The 15,666-nt window shown below is 44.7% G+C and overlaps 1 protein-coding gene across 1 annotated transcript; it reads left to right on the forward strand.

Moving 5' to 3' along the window:
- Positions 1-72: 72 nt before the first annotated feature.
- On the forward strand, positions 73-12,032 carry gxylt2 (glucoside xylosyltransferase 2). Its single transcript, XM_079241682.1, has 7 exons — positions 73-435; positions 5,029-5,212; positions 5,342-5,473; positions 7,160-7,411; positions 7,615-7,738; positions 10,124-10,296; positions 11,154-12,032. Exons 1-7 carry the CDS (start codon positions 161-163, stop codon positions 11,328-11,330), a joined length of 1,317 nt encoding a protein of 438 aa, XP_079097808.1. The 5' UTR covers positions 73-160; the 3' UTR covers positions 11,331-12,032.
- Positions 12,033-15,666: the final 3,634 nt, after the last annotated feature.

Consider the following 15,666-nt stretch of genomic DNA (forward strand, 5'->3'; position numbering starts at 1 on the left):
GCGCCTCCGCGGACGAAGAGAAGCAGCTCTTCATCTTCATCATCATCATCCAGGAAAATGCGAGCAGGGAGCGGAACGTCAGCGGGGTCCACGCTCCCTCCGCCGCAGACATGATCGGAGTCCCGCGCGCCTCTCCCACCCGCAGCAAGTCGCGCTCACCATGCGGATCCGCTGCAAAGTAGCGCTGATCGCCGCGTGCTGTGGACTTTTCCTACTTCTGTACTTTCTGGGGGGAAACGCCGCGGACGACCCTCTGCTGAGACAAGTTGGGGAGGAAGGGGAGGAGGATGACGGCCAACCTTTCTCCTCGCGCTCCGACTACCGAAGCGACGTGGCCGCAAAGTTTGCGAGGAAATCATCCGAGGAAATCCGCGTGCGCGTCGTTGTGGAAAAACAAGACAAAAAAAGTATAAACGGAGGAGGTAGCGAGAGGAGGTGAGTTATTTGCACCCCACACCCACTCCGTGCTTCAGCCCCCCCCCCTTTCAGAGCTTTCATCATGCGCAGCAAAAACTCTTCATCTTCATCACCTTTCAACCCTTATCTGTGACAGTCTGCCTTCCCTGTCGTCCGTGGGGTCATGGACATGGCATGTAGGGATGTGTAGAGGACATGAGGGGACATTAGGGGACGTGAAGAGAGAGGGTGGGGAGTAGGGGTGGGAAAACCGAATCGAAAATCGGGATTTATTTTGCTTAGCAAATCGGTTTTTTGTTAAAAATTCGATTTTTTTTTTTCAAATAAATAAAAATAATCCATCATAACTTTTTTTTTTTTTTTTTTGGTCATTTTTTTTTGTTTACAGTGATCTTTTTACTTGTCTTCTTGGGCATTATAGCAGCAGATTGATGGGTTGTTTTTTTCCAAATGGAAATCAGGAAAAATGATGTGGAAACAAAAAAGTTTTATACATTTATTTCGTTTTTAATCTACAAAAATCAGCATTATCAAAGAATTGTGAGAATCGCAATTTAAATCGAATCTGCACCCAAAGAAATCGGAATCAAATCGGATCGGGACGAAAGCATATGGTCACAGCCCTGGTGGGGGGCATGAGGGATGTGGAGGGGACATGCTGGAGAGATGAGGCGTGTAAATGTGCAGAATTTTGCAGCATGTTGACATTGCGTCTCTCCTCAGGACTCTTCAAATCACCGGCAGAATTCGTCCTCTGCTGTTTCTGTCTGAGGATGTTTGTTCTCCTCTTTCGTGGGTTAAATCCCCCCACCCACCACCCCCCATTCCCCCCTCACCCCCTCAGCTGTGATATGTATTCAGCTCCAAAGCCAGACTGCAGGCTGGGACTCTGTTGGCAGATAAAAGCCACGGAGGCGTTACAGAAGGACCTTTCCGTCCTTGCTGCTCCGCGTGTGCTGAGCTGATAAGGCTGATGGGGTGGAAGGGTCACGCTGCTTGTTTAGCGGGAGAAGAAGCCGTGATGTGAAACAAGCTTCCTTCTGCACGAGCCCAGAATATAAAAGGAAAAAGGAGAACAGGATGCATGAAACCGAGTTTTACTGAAGTTCTGGAGCAGAAATTATCCAGAATAAAAGCAGGAGACATTTAGGTGGACAGATTTCCTCTGAATGCATCACATGACTTCCTCTGTCTGTCTTCCCAAAACAGAGCAGGAAGAAGACCTCGCTACACACACACACACATCAACCTTTGTTTTTGTAGATTTAAAACATGTTTTGTTCCTCCTTTTGCTCCTCTTCTTGTTTCTGTTCTTTCTCTGGTTTTTGCTCCTGTTGTTTTTGCTTTTGCTAATTTTCCTGGCCTTGATCCCGTTCCTGTTCCGGATCTGTCTCCTGTTCTTGATCCTGTTCCTGTTCCGGTTCTGTCTCCTGTTCTTCCTCCACATGTTGCTTTTGTTCCCGCTCCGGTTCTACCTCCTGTTCTTCCTCCCGTTCCTGATCCAGTTGTTGTTTCTGTTTCTGCTCCAGCTCTATATCCTGTTCTTGATCCAGTTCTTCCTCTTGTTCCTGTTCCAGATGTTGTTTCTGTTCCTGCTCTGGTTCCATTTCCCGTTCTTGATCTTGTTCTTACTCCTGTTCTTCCTCTCGTTCCTGTTCCAGATCTTGTTTCTGTTTCTGCTCCAGCTCTATATCCTGTTCTTGATCCAGTTCTTCCTCTTGTTCCTGTTCCAGATGTTGCTTCTGTTCCTGCTCTGGTTCTATCACCTGTTCTTGATCCTGTTCTTCCTCTCGTTCCTGTTCCAGAACTTTTCTCCTGTTCTTGATCCTGTTCCTGCTCCAGTTCTATCTCCTGTTCTTGATCTTGTTCTTTCTCCTGTTCTTCCTCTTGTTCCTGCTCCAGATGTTGCTTCTGTTCCTGGTCTGGTTTTATCTCCCGTTCTTGATCCTCATTCTGCTCATATATTTTGTTCTACCGTCCACTCTGAAGTTTTGTTTCTGATCTGTGGATCTCAGCTGTTCTCCAGCAACGTCCTCACTGAGCGCGCTCGGTGAGAGCTTCAAACATGGCAGCTTCTTCCAGCATTCGACCCAGTTACATGCTAATAAAAACACCCTGCAGGCTGTTTGGTCAACGTCTTTCTCTGCTTGGTTTCCTGTGAAGCTTCTCTCTCCTTGCAGCGGATGTTGGTGGCGTTTTGTAGGCAGCCAGCTGCAATGCATCCACCGCCTCCGTGCTTCCAGATGTGTGAAAAGACTCATGATAGAATCCATCGTGTGTTTTTATTCCCAACAGCGTGACTTTTATGTGTCTTCATCCGGTTCCATGCAGCCGTTTTCAGCTGGGACCACTGAATCGGGTGGATTTGGTCTCATGTTGGGAATGTTTTGAATCATGTGTGGAAAACTAGGAATGTGTGTGTTCAGCAACCTCGCCAGAGCGTCGCCATTTAGATCCTGCCAGACAGATTTCCTTCATCCTGCAGGGCATCATTGTCCTGCAGCGGTCACGCATGGAGACCACCTGTCCGGATTCAGTCTTCCCATCCAGACTCACAAGGAAATTCCAGCCTTCCATAATTTCCCTCCTGATGTGTCGCTGAAATAGAAGCTTCCCTGTTCTGTTTGTTCCTGCAGCTATCAGAGCTTCCCTGAACCTTTATTTTCAACGAGCTACATTTAAGTCCCACGGGTGCGCAGGCATCCGTGGAGAACAGGTAGCGGCTCCAGGATTCCCTGGAATTCCAGAGAGACTCCAGCATTGCAAAGAGGGAAGAACCTGCATGAAGAAGAACCTCCTCAGCTCACAGCGAACAGGTTTTATCCATAAACTCTAAATAAAAGATGGGCGGAGCCTCTAGATGTCATCGAAGGTTTCTGAAGAGCTGAACCGACATTGAATCGGTGGGCGGTTCCCAGCGTCGCCTGGATCTAACAAGAGCTATCCAGCTAATGAAGGTTAGCTGGTGGCTAAGGCTAAGTGCACTAAAAACCGCAGTTCTGCGACACTCTGCCTTCTTACCGCCACATATTGGATGCCTGTCAATCAAAGGAACACACTCCCAATTATCCCAAAGTTTGACACCGAATTACTTATAAAGGGATGCTTCTAAAATAATCACTTCCCCCTCAGTTGTCAGGAAGATAAACCTGAACTTTTTAAACCTAAGGTGGTTTTTTTTGCAGGCTGTAAACATGTTTATTTCTGCGGTGACGTTGGTCACAGGGGAGTCTCTGGGAATTGACTCACTTTTGCACCCCCTACTGGATGAAAGGGGAACTGCAGTTTTTTGGCACTTCCGCATAAGCTTCCCTTTTAACTGCCGGACGTTGCTGCTTGGTTTTATCCCAACTGCTTGTCCACATCCACCACCAGTCCATCAGACCATTGCTCACCTGCAATCAATGCTGTGAAGGTTCACAACTTGTGATCTTACGTCTGACAAGAAAATGTGACGTCTTCTTATGACCGGAGACCATCGACCTTTAGTTCTAACCAAACCTACTGACCTGGATGCAACAAGGTTTACCGTCTACCGTAACGTAGAACCTCCCCAGCGATATAAGACTGTGGACATTGATGATCCTCCAGCTTCTTATCTAGTGATGCACAAAGACTGTAGATCTGAGTCGGTCATGTTAAAGTAGGAAACATCTTAACCTGCAGAACTCTCAGGAACCGGAGTGCGACCCCCTCACTGAAGACATAACACAAAACCTTGACCCTCATCGTCCCAGAGATTTCCTCACATATCACGGTGACGAAGACGGAAACTTTGTGAACCTGTTGGACAGAAACTTGGTAAACGTCTTTGTTGGACGTAGAGTCCTGCAGGTGGAGGTGGGGGCGTCCTCCTACACCATCCGCTCTCTGTCTTCTGCTTAATGATGATGCAAGCGACTTACGAAGTTTCTTCCAACTTCTGTTGTTCAGATGGTCCTGAACAAACTGATGAGCTGGAAGTTTCTGCTGCTTGTCGCCATGACGGTTACCATGACAACGGTCATACTAAAGGCGTGTTGTCAGGTGTGATGTTCTGCTCGTCCATCAGGATGTTGCTGAGGACCAGATGGAAGTCTGGATGTTGTCCTTTGTGGACATATTGAACCAGTAAATCACAGGTGTCAGACTCCAGTCCTTGACGGCCGGCATCCTGCAGGTTTTTGTTGTCTCCCTGCTCCAACACCCCACCGAAATTGATAAATATGTTGACAAGAAGCTGCTGGATCCATTTGATTTGAATCAGCTGTGTTGGAGGAGGGAAACAACAAAAACCTGCTGAATACCGGCCCCCAAGGTCTTGAGTTTGACACCTCCAGTAAATGAATGTTGTGGAAAAGTTCCAGTTCTCCGGCTGAAACGTCTGTTTTCAGTCATGCGTGTTTCTCATCACGTGTTTGTGCACGTCCTCAGGAACGTTTTGGTCTGTAAAAATACAACGTGAATTATTTGGATCAGTGTTTGAAATGTTGAGTTAAAAACTTCTTTGACTCGGCTGCGTCCTGAGTTCATCACGCCCGTTTCCATGGTTTCCTTCTCCTTCAGCTTCCTTTTCTTTACACATTCTAAGAAAGTGTTTCATATTGCGGGCTTTGCTCTGGTCTTTCCTAGACCCTCGCGGAGGAAGGCGTTCCCCCGCCGAACAGAGGAGGTCATGCATCTGGCCGTGGTGGCCTGCGGAGATCGTCTGGACGAGACGCTCACCATGCTGAAATCCGCCCTGCTGTTCAGCCTGAAGAAGATCCAGTTTCACATCTTTGCAGAGGACCTCTTGGCCTCTCTGTTTGAAGAACGGGTGAGCAGCGAAGTGTAGACACATCCATCCTTTTTATTTCATTCCTGCTGGATCTGAAGTAGCATTTACTGGTTCAGTGCTGCAGAATTACGTTTTCTTCCACGTTTAACCTGTTGCTTTGGCCTGCAGCTAAACCAGTGGCCACGCTCCGTCTCAGCCCAGTTCAAGTACAGCATGTATCCCATCTCCTTCTCCGTGGGAAACGCTGATGAGTGGAAGAAGCTCTTCAAGCCCTGCGCTGCTCAGAGACTCTTCCTCCCTGTAAGACCACCATGCACAACACAAACCATCAGGTTTTCCTCATGAACTCAGGTTTCTTCTTCTTCTTCTCTGTCGCCACCTCCCTTCCAGCACTCTGTCCCTCCTCTTGACATCCTCATATGTGACGTGGTCCCATCATGTAAAACCCAAAGACACACACGTTACAGTCTGCAGTTACACACATGGCTGCTTTAACTAATCCCTTAAAGGTGGAGTATGTAAGATTTTCAATATTTTCTAAATAAATTACCTAAAAAAATAACTACAATCATAATTAGATATTTTTTTAAACATGTAGGTTCCAGTCTGTCCATATTTGATGTGTTATTAAATTACAAGTTTAATTAATGACAAAGACCCTTCTTAAATGTTTGCCTGCCAGTAAAAAAAAAAAAAAAAAAAAGTGCTTTTTGTCATTTGTCATTAATTAAACTTGTAATTTAATAACACATCAAATATGGACAGACTGGAACCTACATGTTTAAAAAAAACGATCTAATTATGATTGTAGTTATTTTATTAGTTAATTTATTTTGAAAATATTGAAAATCTTACATACTCCACCTTTAAGGGAACTAAACTCCGCGTAGCGACGAGTGATTATCGGGTCTAATTAAACACGCTCTAAAGTCTTTTAGACGTCTCGTGTGTTCGTTGATCCATGAATGTTCCATCCTACAGCTGCGAGGTTCAGCCGTCTGGACTACCTGTCTTCTGATCGGGTCAAAGAATAATATATATATTATTATTATTATCATTATTATTATTATTATTATTTTATATATATATATATATATATATATATATATATATATATATATATATATATATATATATATATATATATTATTATTATTATTATTATTACGACTATATATATGTGTGCATGTGTATATATATATATATATATATATATATATATATATATATTATTATAATATATTATTATTATTATTACGACTACATATGTGTGTATATATATATATATATATATATATATATATATAGTCTTGACTATAATCTAACCAGATAATTGACTATAAACGTCGTCCTCTGTATCAGAGCTTCTGCAACAACAGTTTCTGTGACTGATAAGGATTTAAATGACGTGGATTTTAACGCCTCTAAACTTCAGCAGATTCTCCCTCTACGCGATAGATGTTAGCATGTCGTACAAAAGGCTAATTTAGTGTCTCCTAGACTCTGGAATCCCTTCTCTCTTTCTTTCCTCTCCTTCTCTGATGATGTCCTCCTGGTGTTTCATTGATGCATCAGTTGCCTTTTGCTTTCCAGACAACTGCTGTGTTGACATGTAATTGCTAGCGTGTGGCGTGATGCTTTTAAGTAAAGGTGTTCCGGTCTGGAAGAAGTAGTTCTGGTTTCTGAGCCTCTGGATGCTGCAGGGACAGACGTACGTGTTAAATGTCAGAAAGACGCCGGGCGTGTGCACCTCATCCTCATGTTGGTCCAACGGAACGCTGAGTTTGAAGGTTGGACAGTTTTGCTGAGCTGCTTTAAGCTCCAACATTGGCGACTGGATATGATGGATTTTCTGTCTGACTCAGCTGAATTTAGCCTGTTTTAGACTCAGATTGTTTTCTTTTAGAGCCAGGTTCATACAGCAGAATTATCAGACTAATGATGCATCTTACCCATGAACCCTGCAGACTCTGTGCTCCTGTGCAGGTAATCCTGAAGGAAGTGGACTCGTTGCTCTATGTGGACACTGACGTGCTGTTCCTACGGCCCATGGATGACCTCTGGAGTCTCCTGAAGTCCTTCAACGGGACCCAGCTGGCAGCCATGGCCCCGGAGCATGAGGTGCCAAAGATTGGCTGGTACAGCCGGTTCGCCCGCCATCCTTTCTACGGAGTCACAGGGGTCAACTCTGGGGTCATGCTCATGAATCTTACACGGATCCGAAGCAGGTTGTTTAAAGTGAGTCCAGGACGTGGTCCCATTTCCCCAAACTTACTCTGATTAATGAGAACCAGAGGTAGAGGCTGGACTGTCCGAGCTGGATTTCCAGGCCCGCATCAGTCCAGCAGCAGATGGAAGGAGGAGAAAACAAACTTGCTCCTCCTTTCATCTGTCTCTTTTCTTCTTAAGGCTGCAGTTTAGCTTTTTGTCGTCGTTTTCAGAACAGTCTGATTCCGGCCGGTCTGCCGTGGGAGGATCTTCTCCATCCACTTTACCAGAAGTACAAGAACCACATCACCTGGGGAGACCAGGACCTCCTCAACATTATTTTCCACTACAATCCAGGTAAAGAGCTCAACGAAACCCTTCTCTTCACACAGTCAGCATAACTATTATCATCTCAACATGCTCACTAGGAACATCCTAGTAGAGGGAATAATCCAATCCATCCAAGTTCTTTATGTTCCTCCAACGGGAACAATCTAGGCTCGTGAACCGCATGCGGCTCACCGACTCTTGACTTGCGACTCGTGAAGCAGCCGCTGGCTTTCTGAAAATGCGATTTAAACAAGTCATCATTATCCTCAACGGTGCAGTTCTGTCTACAAACAAGAGCTGCAGGCTGCTTGCAGAAACTTTGCTGTCCTAACGGCCCTAACTGACCCTGTCAGAGTTGCCAGTTTTGGCTGATTTCAGCTGCACCGAACTCCGCCAAAGAGCTGCTCCGTATAAATATTGAAAAAGAAACACCCACATTCCGGAGGCATTATTGTATTTTCACCATATACTGTTGCATAAGAATGCCGTTACTCCATGCAGGATGCGTAGCGTGGGAACGCTTTTTTTGAGGCGGCTCTCCTCTTGTCTTAGTATATTCAATTAACAGTGAGGATCGCTGGATTAGATGGTTCCTTTTGGAGGAACATGAAGAACATGGAGGGAATGGATGGTTCCTACTGGTAGAACATGGTGGGAATGGGTGGTTCTTGCTGGAGGAACATGAAGAACATGGTGGGAATGGATGGTTCCTTCTGGAAGAACATGGTTGGATAGATGGTTCTTGCTGGAGGAACATGAAGAACATGGTGGGAATGGATTATTCCTTTTGGAAGAACATGGTTGGAATGGATGGTTCTTGCTGGAGGAACAGGAAGAACATGGTGGGAATGGATGGTTCTTGCTGGAATAAAATGGTGGGAATGGATAGTTTTTGCTGGAATAACATGGTGGGAATGGATGGTTCTTACTGGAAGAACAGGAAGAACATGGTGGGAATGGATGATTCCTTTTGGAAGAACATGGTTGGAATGGATGGTTCTTGCTGGAGGAACAGGAAGAACATGGTGGGAATGGATGGTTCTTGCTGGAAGAACAGGAAGAACATGGTGGGAATGGATGATTCCTTCTGGAAGAACATGGTGGGAATGGATGATTCCTTCTGGAAGAACATGGTGGGAATGGATGGTTGTTGCTGGAATAAAATGGTGGGAATGGATAGTTCTTGCTGGAATAACATGGTGGGAATGGATGGTTCTTGCTGGAAGAACAGGAAGAATATGGTGGGAATGGATGGTTCTTGCTGGAATAAAATGGTGGGAATGGATAGTTCTTGCTGGAATAACATGGTGGGAATGGATGGTTCTTACTGGAAGAACAGGAAGAACATGGTGGGAATGGATGGTTCTCGCTGGAATAACATGGTGGGAATGGATGGTTCTTGCTGGAATAACATGGTGGGAATGGATGGTTCTTGCTGGAAGAACATGGTGGGAATGGATGGTTCTGGCTGGAATAACATGGTGGGAATGGATGGTTCTTACTGGAAGAACAGGAAGAACATGGTGGGAATGGATGGTTCTCGCTGGAATAACATGGTGGGAATGGATGGTTCTTGCTGGAATAAAATGGTGGGAATGGATGGTTCTTACTGGAAGAACATGGTGGGAATGGATGGTTCTGGCTGGAATAACATGCTGGGAATGGATGGTTCTTGCTGAAGGAATAGGAAGAACCTGGTGAGAATGGATGGTTCTTGCTGAAGGAATAGGAAGAACCTGGTGAGAATGGATGGTTCTTGCTGGAGGAACAGGAAGAACATGGTGGGAATGGATGGTTCTTGTTGGAATAACATTGTGGGAATGGATGGTTCTTACTGGAAGAACAGGAAGAACATGGTAGGAATGGATGATTCCTTCTGGAAGAACATGGTGGGAATGGATGGTTCTGGCTGGAATAACATGCTGGGAATGGATGGTTCTTGCTGAAGGAATAGGAAGAACCTGGTGAGAATGGATGGTTCTTGCTGGAGGAACAGGAAGAACATGGTGGGAATGGATGGTTCTTGTTGGAATAACATTGTGGGAATGGATGGTTCTTACTGGAAGAACAGGAAGAACATGGTAGGAATGGATGATTCCTTCTGGAAGAACATGGTGGGAATGGATGGTTCTTGCTGGAATAATATGGTGGGAATGAGTGGTTCCTGCTGGAGGAACATGAAGAACATAGTGGGATTGGATCATTCTTACTGGAAGAACATTGGGAAGATTAAGAAGCATTATAGGTCAATAACATCAAAGCAGTAAATATTAAGGCCTGTACGTGAAATCTCTGTCTCTTTGTGACCTCTGATCGGCGATGAGATGATCTGAAACAGCGTGTTGGGTCTCTGGTCCAGCATATGTGGAGGGTTTTGGTCTGACTGCGGTTTTATGTTTGTTTTCTCCACAGAATGTCTTTTCATCTTTCCCTGCCAGTGGAACTACAGGCCAGACCACTGCATGTACGGGAGTAACTGTAAAGGTGCAGAGGAGGAGGGTGTATCCATTCTCCATGGCAACCGCGGAGTGTTCCATGACAACAAGCAGCCAGCGTTTAAGGTGGTCTATGATGCCATACGTGATGTGAGTGTTTCTGGTTTACTGCAGACTTCAGTCATTTTATTTAAACGAGAAGAAAAGAAACTAAGATTGAAAACCTGTTTTTAGCCATTTATTGGTGAAAACAATAAACCGAACATAAAAGGTATAGAGATGCGGGATGTAAAGCAGAGGACAATGTTACAGCTCTCTTCTGCACCATGAATCCCCACCTCCTTTCAGACAGGACAGGAATATGTAGTGGTACCACATTTTAGTACAAATACCAACATTAGAGTACTTGCAGATACACAGTACTGGTACTCATGAGTATCAGTGAATACCAAGTCTAGTCTTCATGTGACTGCTGGACCAGGATGTGAACTGGTTTTGCTTTGTGAGGTTTCTGCTCCAGCTGAAGTCTAGCCTTCCTGTGACTGGTGGACCAGGACATAAACTGGTTTTGCTTTGTGGGTTATCTGCTCCAGCTGAAGTCTAGCCTTCCTGTGACTGGTGGACCAGGACATAAACTGGTTTTGCTTTGTGAGGTATCTGCTCCAGCTGAAGTCTAGCCTTCCTGTGACTGGTGGACCAGGACATAAACTGGTTTTGCTTTGTGAGGTATCTGCTCCAGCTGAAGTGATTCTTCGTGGAAGGTTTTAGCTCTTTAGAAGCAGTCTGGTCACATCAGGAAGCTTTTAGTAAATCCTTTGAACTTCAGGGCAAGCTGGGCGGGCATTTATGGTGATGCCATGCCCACTGAAGTTCAGCACACTAAAGCCCCGCCCACATTCCTGCTCACACATGCCAGTTAGTATGATGGTTTCCATTAAAACCATTGAAATTAATATGGATGCAGAATGGATGCTGACTCCAAGCAATATCTCTCTGTCTCTCTGCAGTTTCCCTTTGAGGACAACATGTTCCAGTCCCTTTTCTACCCCGTCCAGACCCGGTTCCTGGACACGGTCCACACCCTGTGTGGGCGGATCCCTCATGTCTTCCTGAAGCAGATAGAGAGGACGATGAGGAAAGTCTTCGAGGACAAAGTGGTCCGCCATGTCCGACCACGTAAATAGGTGTTGGAGACGGAGTATGCTCTGCCAGCATCTCTGAGAATAAACTGGTTGCTTTTCATGGACCAGAGTTCCTGGACTAGCATCTTTATGGACATTATGATGCAACGGTGTCCTCGTCCTTGTCATGCTGGCGTAAGTATTCATCCTCACGTTGCTGTAACGCAGGGGTGTCAAACTCCAGTCCTTGAGGGCTGGTATCCGGCAGGTTTTTGTTGTTTTCCTCTACCAACACAGCTGATACAAATCTAATGGATCCAGAAGCTTCTTGTCAGCCAATTTATCAATTTCGATCAGGTGTGTTGGGGCATGGTGACAACAAAAACCTGCAGGATACCGGCCCTCGAGGACTGGAGTTTGACACCTGTGCTGTAACGGGTGGACGTCTCGGGATGTTGGAGGGCTGCTGTGAGGATTCTGTTCATCCGGAGCGTCTCAGAACATTCCAGGACATCTAGAATCATTGTGAATCTGTGGGATTTTTTTCGTTCTGGACAGTTTATCTCTGAGAGCAGGAGGTCCAGGAACAACTTCTCCAGCGTTAGTCATTATGGTGAAATGTGAGCCAGTGTTTTCTGTTATATTCAGACAAACATGGGATTTATTCACATACAGAATGTTTACATGCACTTTTTAAATGATCATGTCTGTGTTGCTTTTATTTTCCTGTGCTGTGTCAAACCAAACATGGATTTATTTTCCATGGTGACGTCACACGACAGATTGTGTGTACATGATGTTCATGTTCACTGTAAGAGAAACATGATGTGTGTGTGTGTGTGTGTGTGTGAGTATTTTAAAGACATATATTGGATGTAATACATGCATCCTCCATCAACATGTGGGTCATGTTTCATCATGAATGTAAAGTGGAAACGACTGCGCTGGATGTTTCTGAATAAAACTATTAAACATACTGAACCTCATGTCTACATAAAGTATGTTGTTCATGCAACACAGCCAAGTTCTGCTACAGTTGTTTCTGTAAATGAATTTATCAGTTTATCAATTTTTTAGGCTGCACGGTGGCACAGTGAGGCTGCATGGTGCCACAGTGGTTAGCACTGTGGCCTCACAGCAAAAAGGTCACTGGTTCAATCCTTGGCTGGGGAGGGGTTTGGTCAGTGGCCTTTCTGTGTGGAGTTTGCATGTTCTCCTCGTGTATGCGTGGGTTCTCTCCGGGTACTCCAGCTTCCTCCCACTGTCCAAAGACATGCATGTTAGGTTGATTGGTTACTCTAAATTACCCATAGGCATGAGTGTGAACGTGAGTGGTTGTTCGTCTCTCTGTGTGGCCCTGCGATGGACTGGCGAGCTGTCCAGGGTGTACCCTGCCTGTCGCCCAAAGCCAGCTGGGATAGGCTCCAGCTTCCCCGCGACCCTGAATTTGATTAAGCGGTTCAGAAAATGAATGAATCAATCAATCAATCAATTTTCCCCCAGGGAGAGGAATAAAAAGTAAGTTAAGTAAAGTACCTAAGTATCTCGTCGCCTTTTCTTCCCAGTAGAAGATGAACATTTCAGATGATGAAACTGAATATATGAGAATATATTGAATATGAGCTGATTGTGAATATGATGTCAGCAACATTTCTGTAAAAGTAGTTCCAGGGTAACGTTTACCATTGTTAGCATGGTTAGCAGATATTAGCATGTGTGAAAGGTAGTTCTAGGGTAATGTGGTAATCTTTTGCAATGTTAACACCCCCTCCTCTTAATAACTGTCCATCAATGTCTAGGAAGTGAGGTGACCAGCTGATACAGCTTAGATACAGGATAGATACAGGCTTTTCAACTATCCATGATGACAAGCCGGCTACTCCCTCTCCTCTATAGTCTGACACAGTGTCAATAGTAATTTCACATTTTCACCAGGTTTGCCTCAGACCATTTTAAATTCACCAAATGTCCATTTAAAACCTCAACAAAGATGTTATTACTTACATTCAAATTTCAGGATCTAGTGGAAGATTAGGTTTCATTAAGCATGTGTAAAGACCAGAAAAAGAAAGAACAAACTTTAAAGAGGTTTAAAAAAGGGAAAGGTGGGGTTTTAAAAGGGACGTTGATCTGAAAACACATGTAGAACTAAAATCTCAAACCTTAAACCTAAAAGCTCAAACCCAAAACTTGAAACCTCCTTTATGGAAATCCAACATGTGTTTTAGATGATCTGATAAATTAACCTGGATAAAAAAAAATTTAAAAAAATCCCAACAAGAGAAACTACTAGCAGGTTCTACTGATCTAGCTTTACTGGTCTAATTGTAGGTTTTACTACTTGAGTAGCATGTTTACTTGTTTAGTAACAGGTTTTATTGGTTTATTAACAGGTTTACTGGTCTAGTAGCAGAATTTTACTGGTCTAGAAGCAGGTTTTATTGGTTAAATAGGTTTTACAAGCAGGTTTACTATTTTGTGTGATGTAATATGCTTTGTAGTTATTTTATTAGTTAAATTATTTTGAAAATATTGAAAATCTTACATACTCCACCTTTAAATTAATTATAAAAGGGATGGGATCACAAGGCCAATATGTTTTGACTTTCCATTACTTTAGTTTTAACTTTATGAGTCACTGGCTTTTCATTTTGTCTGTTTGCTGAAAATGAAATTAGAAGAACCTCATATATATATATCTATACATATATATGTATAGATATATATATAATTAGCCTCTCGTGTCCAGTGTCGTTTATTTTGTGTTACAGTAGCCCATTTCTCATCATCACACCCTGGTTCCTCAGTGTGTGACCTAGACCTTGTTTGACCGGGCAACGTCTGAGCGGGCATGTCAGCTTCATTATTTCCCCTCATCATGAGGTAGTTGGGCCTTTAGCGCTAAGGGTCTTGCCCAAGGACCCAACTGGATGATGTTACTTTGGAGCTATGTAAATACCTAGCACCATGCCCCATGCGGGATTCAAACTCCATCATTGGGGATGGATACATGGATCACTATGCCTTTCCTCTGCTGCTCATCCATGATCACTATGTCCGGTTGGTTGGCCACCACCATTTTATCTGTCTGGATCTGGAAGTCCCAGAGGATTTGATCACTCTCATTCTCCACCACTTTGGGGGGGAGTTTCCCACTGGGACTTTGGGGTCTCCAGTCCATATTCTGCACAGATGTACACTATGCCAGCTACTTGGTTATGGCATGTATTCTTTGTCTGCAAGTATTTTGCACCCTGCTGTGAGGTGCTGGATTGTTTCAGGGGCTCCTTTGCATAGTCTGCACCTGGGATCCTGCCTCGTATGGTAGATCTGGGCCTTGATCACTCTGGTGCTCAGGGCCTGCTCCTGTGCTGCCATGATTAGTGACTCTGTACTGTCCTTCAGTCCAGCCCTCTCCAGCCATCGATAAGACTTGTTTATATCTGCTACTTCGGTAATCTGCCAGTGGTACATCCCATGCAGGGGCTTTTCCTCCCATGATGGTTCTTCCATCTCGTATTCCTCCAGACTCCATTGTCTCAGACATTCACGAAGTGCTTCATCACTTGGTGCCCTTTCCCTGATGTATTTGTGGAGCTTAGATGTTTTATCTTGGGTAGCGTCCTTGATGCTTACTAGTCCCCGGCCCCCTTCTTTGCGCTTAGTGTATAGAAACTGGACACTGGATTTAGGGTGGAACCCTCTATGCATGGTGAGCAGCTTCCGTGTTTTGACATCCGTGGTCTGAGCTTCCTTCTTTGGCCAGCTTATTTTCCCAGCAAGGTATCTGATCACTGGCAGGGCCTAGCTGTTAATTGCCCGGATCTTGTTCTTGCCATTGAGCTGACTTGTCAGTACTTGCCTCCCTCGTTGTAGGTATTTAGCTGTGGCAGCTTTCCTTGTGGCTTCTTAATGGTTGCCATTCACCTGTGGTATGCCTAGGTACTTGTAGCTTTCCTCCACATCTATTATCCTGCTCTCTGGGAGTACAATGCCCTCTGTATGGATTACCTTCCCTCTCTTTGCTATCATTCATCCACATGTCTCCAGTCCGAATGACATTCCGATGTCCCTGCTGTAGAGCCTGGTGATGTGGATCAGTGAGTCGATGTCGGACAGGGCATCTCCTTGATATATGCCACATTTGATGGAGACTTGTGCAATTGGCTTGAAGTTGGCCTCCAGGGTGGTCTGCCACAGCCTCATTGAGTTTTCATCGAAGGTCCTTATGCTGCCGTTGAGCTTGTACAGCTTCAGACATTCCAGGATCCATGTGTGCAGCATTGAGTCGTAGGGTTTGCGGTAGTCAATCCAGGCGGTGCACAGGTTTGTGTCTGGTTTTGCAGTCTTGGGCAACTGTTCTGTCAACAAGAGGCTGGTGTTTGGCTACTCTGGTTCC

This window comes from Telmatherina bonti, assembly GCF_933228915.1.
Source record: "Telmatherina bonti genome assembly, chromosome: 6".
NCBI classification, from domain to species: domain Eukaryota; kingdom Metazoa; phylum Chordata; class Actinopteri; order Atheriniformes; family Telmatherinidae; genus Telmatherina; species Telmatherina bonti.